Source organism: Atta cephalotes, assembly GCF_000143395.1.
Source record: "Atta cephalotes unplaced genomic scaffold scaffold00075, whole genome shotgun sequence".
NCBI lineage: Eukaryota > Metazoa > Arthropoda > Insecta > Hymenoptera > Formicidae > Atta > Atta cephalotes.
In genome coordinates this window covers 710715-717880 of record NW_012130139.1, presented here as the reverse complement: position 1 = coordinate 717880, position 7166 = coordinate 710715, and the positions used below count along the sequence as shown (strand labels likewise).

The 7166-nt window shown below is 36.9% G+C and overlaps 1 protein-coding gene across 1 annotated transcript; it reads left to right on the top strand.

Moving 5' to 3' along the window:
• Positions 1-2745: 2745 nt before the first annotated feature.
• LOC105624267 (ras-related protein Rab-40B) lies at positions 2746-4349 on the top strand. The gene is made up of 4 exons (XM_012205627.1): positions 2746-2905; positions 3306-3499; positions 3582-3804; positions 4036-4349. Exons 1-4 carry the CDS (start codon positions 2746-2748, stop codon positions 4347-4349), a joined length of 891 nt encoding a protein of 296 aa, XP_012061017.1.
• Positions 4350-7166: the final 2817 nt, after the last annotated feature.

The following is a 7166-nucleotide window of genomic DNA, read 5'->3' as shown; positions in this document are numbered from 1 at the left end:
GTTACGTTGTGTGTGTGTGTGTGTGTGTGTGTGTGTGTGTGTGTGTGTGTGTGTGTGTGTGTGTGTGTGTGTGTGTCAATATGGGATACGAAACGAATCGGCACGATGCCGCGATCTCTCTCTCTCTCTCTCTCTCTCTCTCTTCCTTTCTTTCACCATGCGCGCGCGCGCTCGTCGTGAGTACAAGCAGAATCAAGTCAAGCACCTTCTAAGTTCGCTCCTGTCTCCGCGGTCGTTCGAGTTCACCTCGCCTCCTCGTGTGTCACGGTCTTCGTTGATTCTCGATCTTTAGATTCGGCGAGAAACGAGGATAGCGGCGATAACGATGACAATGGTGACAGACAAACAGGCGAGCGGACACGCGCGCGCGCGCGTTCCCGGCGATGCGATGACGATACACGCGCGGCACAAATATTTTCTTCCTCTTGTTTACCCACAATCCGAAACGTGGACGGGTGCCACCACGTGACGCGGCAACCGCGAATCGGCGCCCGGTTCGAAAATCGAAAATCGAACGCCGGGGACTCGACTCGCGCGAGTCCCCCCCCTCCCCCCCGTCCAATTCCAACATCTTGACGTTCCTCTTCCCTCTGCGCACACCTCTTTCAAGGATTCCCGAAGGAGAATCAACTTGAGGAGAATTCCCGAGAATGTAAACGAGTCATGGTGATCAGAGATACGGGCTTCCTACAATGAGTCGTTAATGATAGATCAAAAGTAAAAATGAGTATATAATTATTTATGTGATATAATGTTATTTAAATGATGTAATAATAGATGAAATTTAACGATCTTGTTTGGAAAAATGACTGAAGAGCTCGGTTGAATTCGTTCGTTTTTGCGCCAAGACGTCTTTACTTTGATTACGTCGCATGGAAGTGATTTAGTTTTCCTATTTTTCTAAAGTTTATACAAAATTTATCTCAAGATTTGGAAAATCTTAACTTAAATCAACGTTATCCAGTTATCATCATTGATCGAGGAGGAGAAAGGATGATAGAGTGATTATAGAAACTATTATCATAGAGTGATTATAGAACTATTATTTATCAAAGTAGCCGCAAATCCTTTTATCTGAGCGAATGCCGACAATCGCGTCTTCCTGTTGGCTGCTTTCCTGTTGCGTTTTCTTATTGGTTAGATTCGACCAACTTTTTTGCTCTAAAGCCTGATTATATCAACATTAATTTTAGATGAGGCTTAAAATTCTGTCTCTGTCTCTTTTTCGTTTTTGTTTTTTTTTAAACAAGACAGAGAGAGAGTTTCTTAAAGTCAAAATAATGATCAAGTCTCTATCATTACCCAGTAAACGAGAATGGATTGAAATGAATTGAAATGGATTCAGATTTTCAGAAATATTGAATCACGAATGTTAAAATGAATGCTTTTCAATCTTGAATGCATTTTTATTCATTTATAGGAATTGCATAGAGCATATCTCTATGTCTTTCAATCTAAAAATAACATTAGCTTTTTCTGTGTGCACAATACAAATTGTGAATACTGTTCAATTCAAAATTTTGAATAAGAAATGCAGTTTTTCGATCCAATTACATCTAATTGAATCTAATTGAATTCAATTGAATCCAATTAAATTCAAAAAAAGTATTTGCTATTTAAATACGCATTCGGATAGAAAAAAATTTCAATCTATTTTAATCCATTCTCGTTTGCTGGGTAAATAAGCGCTAAAGTAATTCTGTCATTGACAAATGCGATTGGTCAATTTTAATGGACTAATCGTAGGCTAATTAAAATTAATCGAAATTGATAACAGTCCAGAACTCTTCTAGCGATAACTGCTAACTTTAATCTTCGATCAAAATCGCAAAATGTTTATTATAATTATTAATAAATTATTAATGAAAACACAATGCGAAAACACATCAGTTTCATTTGACGATTGCAAACCAATCCGAATGAATCAAAAATATAGAAACGTGTCCAATGATAGCAAGATTCGCGAATACAAGGAATTAATTAATGTAGATGGCGTTGGAATCATTCAAATTGATCACTTAATAAAGCATTTGTTTTATGAAATGATAAGGCACTTTTATGTTGCGAATAATTTTTCATTGTTTACATTTTTGTGTAATTTTTAATGTGTAATTTTCATGTTTACTCTTGTTAAAGTGATTTCTTTATATTCCTTCAGAGGACAGCACTTCAAATGATACTCGTGAGTTGCGACTCGCAAACGTACTCGACCTTCGCGGATTTCATTTTCATGCATTTTCGTGACAGCGCGCAACTTTGTCGCGCAGTGTCACGCGAGGCTAGGCAAGGGACTTGGAGGGATTGATGTGGTGCAGATAGGGAACTGAGGGAACAGACAAGTGCGACAACAACGGGGAAAGCGCGTCGAAGAGTGGAGAAAGCCTTGTCAGCCCTGTGCTTTGTTTTATTATGATATGTTCGCGTTGTCGGAGATCCGAGTCCTGGTCGCGTAAATAAGAGAGTCCCCACGATCGTCGCTGATCGTTGCTGATCGTCGCGATCGAGATCCATGAGAGAATCGACGCGACGTACTTGTGCACCGCGGTACGATGCGATAGCTTTCACCGGCCAAGTGCCCGACGAGGTCGCCGTCGAGGTGACGACGGCGGTGCAGGTAGTGAAACTGGTGAAGGAGGATCCGTCCGCGTGCCGTGAATACGGGGGGAAGTGTGACAGCGGCAGGGTGAGCTTGGTCGCCCCGTTGGTCGCCTGCAGTATGCTCAGGGTCTGCGACAGGCGGATATTATGGCTGCGGGTGAGGCCAACACGGCGAAGCCTCGTCAGGAGAAACAGTACGACTATCTGCTCAAGTTCCTGCTGGTGGGAGACAGCGACGTCGGCAAGCAAGAGATCTTGAGCGGTCTCGAAGACGGTGCCGCCGAGTCGCCGTTCTGTAGTGGCAGCGGTAACACTTTTCACTTTCTCAATATCATAAAACTTTTCTCTTCTCAATACATGTAAAACATTAGGCCTATTCTTTTCTTGCTCAACTTCTTGCATGGTTCATCTTTCCCTTTTTTTTCATGTTGGAAATAAAAAGAAAAAATTAACTGAGATAAAAACATTGATACTTATAATCGAACAACAGTAATGCTTTCCTATATTTCTTTCTTTTTTTCAAAGTCAGTTTAAGACTTGTGTTCATTTCTACTAGTGTAGATTAATTTTAATCCTGTTCACCCTTTATCTTTTTCTAATTCTTCAAACTGGAGGAAGATAAAAAATAAATAAAATCAAGAATAAAGTTAATAAAATTTATAATAATAGAAATGGAGATTAGACCTGATCCTTTATTATTTTTTCAGCTTACAAGACTACCACTATTCTACTAGATGGAAAACGAGTCAAGTTACAATTATGGGATACATCAGGCCAAGGTAGATTCTGCACAATTATTCGATCATATTCCAGAGGTGCTCAAGGTATACTTTTGGTATATGACATTACCAACAAATGGTCCTTTGATGGCATCGATAGATGGCTGAAAGAAGTTGAAGAGGTCAGATTTTATTTGACGAATTAAAATTTCATCTGATTATTGGTCCAGTCTTCTGACAACATGCAAAAATATATCTTTACAGCACGCTCCTGGCGTACCAAAAGTACTGGTTGGCAATCGTCTGCACTTGGCTTTCAAAAGGCAAGTGGGTGAACGAGATGCAGAGGCTTACGCAGCTAAGAATCGAATGGCCTTCTTTGAAGTCTCACCTCTCTGCGATTTCAACATCCGTGAGAGCTTCTCAGAGCTCTCTCGGATGGCATTACACAGGAATGGCATGGAAAGATTATGGCGATCCAATAAAGGTATCGATTAATGATTTCTATCAGAGATTTTTATCAGAGAAGATCAGTATTCAATCTATTTTAAGACCGTTTTAAGAATGGTAATTTATGATTTGCTTGTGACATCTTAAAACTATTTAAGACAGGTTTTAATATAAAAACCAGTATTAAATATGAATACTAAATATGAATAAAGGTCCTAAGGCCTAAAATCTAGGGATTAGAACAATAAGAATTTAATTTGCTTTTCAGTGCTCAGCCTGCAAGAACTGGCGTGCCGTGCGATAGTGGCGCGAACAACGGTTTACGGTATCGATCAACTGCCGTTGCCCAAGTCCATCAAATCGCACTTGAAATCATACGCGATGACGACCACATCCCAACTGCGCTACAACGGCAATCGCTCGTTGAGCTCGAGCAAGAGTCTGGGATCACATCATCGGAAGTTACGCTTCGTCGGGGTGGGTCACAATAATGGCGGACTGTCTACGCCCGGCAGCTCACCCGGCAGCATCACCGATTCCCGCACAAGTTGCGTCGGTCGCAATTCCTGCACAGTGTCTTGAGAGTGACAAAGGACAGAAATCAGGGTAGCGGTTACTTACAAAAGCGTCGCGCAGCAATCAGTGTTCTTCCTTCCCTTCTCCCTCTCCGTTTTATCGAGAATGCAAACGCGTTTACAATGTTGTTTCACAATTCATAGTAATTACTGTTAGTATGAAATAGTATAAATATATGAAATTTCACTTTTGTCACTTGCCAACGTTGACGGAATATACTTGTTACGTTTATATCATGAGATACATTTCATATATATTTTTTCACACATCCGCGAGCCGCGCACACAGTTTTCACCATCCGAACGATTAACGAGCTTAAGGGAAACTAGCTGTCATGTATCCGTGCCATCTGTTGTACGAAATTAAGAGAGAGAGTCGCGGCACGTAAGCAAGGAAATCGCTTAAACATTATCGAATGTTATCGATTGCAAAACTCACACGAATTTTCATCGTGTAAAGAGAACGTGTCAGAATTACGAAGATTTATAAGATACCGATATATCACGCGACATTACATTATACGACTCGAGTGTGCCCATACTTTAAAGCCCTTGTAAGCCGCTGTTTTTTTTTTTTGGCCGTTGTTGGAAAAACATCCCTTTCCACAAACGTATCTCTCTGTGCGGAATGTTCTTTTTTTGATCATAAGCTTACAGGAGCAGCGAGTAATGAATTGAAAAGTACAAGTTCGCTAAGTCTACGGTGGTTGTGGTGTAGACTAATGATGATAGCATAAGTGTAGAAAGTTTTAGAGCAGCTAACTCGAGATATATTTAGCAACATATATAAATATATACATATATATATATTTTCACTTGCTTACGACGCGAAAACCGTTTTATCGGAAACTACCGGTTACCGAACGCGGAAGAGCTATATATTTTTTAAGAAGACGGTTTTATAAAGAGCAATAAAATTGACTCTTTCTACGGCACGAGTTTTTACCATTGCATTATGTTGATCGAGCGAGATCGGATAATTTCCTCATTTTTTTTCTCTGTTATCTCTCTCCCTCAATAATATGATAATTGCAAATCGCGCAAAGTGATACGAACTTTATTCTCATCCGTATTCAATGAAATACGGACCTTCCCTTCCCCGAATACGTTATTTAAAAGTATCGTCTTATTTTATGTTACCTAAATGTAAGTCACATATACATGTACAGTGTAAGATTGCAGGAGATGCGTTTGTGTGTAATATAGATAGATAGATAGGTAGAAACACACTCGATCTCTAACAACATTGTCTGTAATAAATCACTCGATGCCAGGAAAGCACATGAGTTATATATTTATATTACGTTAGAGTTAACTAAATTATATTCTGTGTATATAAAAAAAAGAACTATATTATAATATTGTTTTATATGAATATAACACGATGTGCTTACTTGTCTGTGAGATGTACTAAATAAACTTCACATTAATGCATTATACAGTGCATGTAATCGATACAGATTTGAAAACGGACTTCCTATTTCGAAATACCAAATTTTCTTTAATAAAAGAGTTCACACGTTTTAATTATATATAAACATTTTGTTACAAGATTAATACTATCTTTCATGTATGAAGGAATATTCACTTAAAGGGGGCCACGTTTTAAGAAAGGAAAGAACGGAAAATGCCGTCCCGTTTGCCAAAATGCTTCTAATTTAATAGCAAAATACTAATTTTGTTGAGTAGAGAGCCTGTTTCATACATTTGCTGTATATAGTAAACACGTTCTAGCTTTTTTAACTACGGTTTAGTTACAGTTTATTAATCGATTTCTTAATAGTTTCTTATTAAATTTAATCACTGGAATTGGCAAAATTTTCTTTTTTTAGTAACTTGTAATACTACTTTCTTATTAATTTGAGCATTGTAACTTACATCGATGTATTTCCATCTACACAGTAGTTCTATTTATAATAGCGAAACCTGATTTCAATTTATATTCATTTATAATTATGTTCCAATTTAAAGCACATGCGATTGTATAATGAAAATAAATCGAATATTTATAAACCCATAGACGTCTTATAACAAATATTCAAACGATCCTTTCATAAATAATTGTGTTGTAAATGAATATCAATAAATGTCATACTTTCTATTGTATATTTTTTAAGCAAAAATTAAATTCAGTTAGCGTTGAAATTGACAAGTTTCGCAGTTTGCAAAAAAATTATTGAAAAAATAAAATTCACAGATATGACACGGTATGTTCATATATATGTAATATCGATATCAATAACTGATAATATAAAGATAATTCTTCTCAAAGAAATACAACAACATATAACTTATAGGGATATGACAACAGTAGAGCTTTTTTTTATAATAAGGGTCGACTTAATATAATTAACAATATCAGTGTACTCTTAAGGTATCTGATATATTAAATATATATCTTCTATACGTATATATCTACGTTTTCCAATATTCAAAGTGACTATTTGTTACATGAACTTATCGATTCGGTATGTGTTTTTATTATAAACAGTACATGACCGTTCTATCAGTTTGAGTATTTAGGTAAATTATTAATTAGCACAAATATAAAAAGAAAAACAAAATTATTAGTATTTAACAACACTAAATAAAAAGTAATATCGAAAATAATATATACCATTTGAAACATCAATATCACTGGTGATCGAGAACGGTTCCGTAAACGTCACACGCAAATGAGAGCTGTAGTATGCCAAAAATCTCGGATAAGCTACATGATTACTTCTATTACAGCTTAACTTATATACAAACGTATATATATATATATATATATATATATATATATATATATATATATATATATCGATATAATAGTTATTAACTA

What these genes read in the sequence shown, in the direction of transcription:
- LOC105624267 (XM_012205627.1), top strand. Translation starts at nt 2,746, where the DNA reads ATGGCTGCGGGTGAGGCCAACACGGCGAAGCCTCGTCAGGAGAAACAG. An exon ending in GCCGTTCTGTAGTGGCAGCG is followed by an intron (nt 2,906 to 3,305) that starts GTAACACTTTTC and finishes TTATTTTTTCAG; the next exon opens with CTTACAAGACTACCACTATT. An exon ending in ATTATGGCGATCCAATAAAG is followed by an intron (nt 3,805 to 4,035) that starts GTATCGATTAAT and finishes TTTGCTTTTCAG; the next exon opens with TGCTCAGCCTGCAAGAACTG.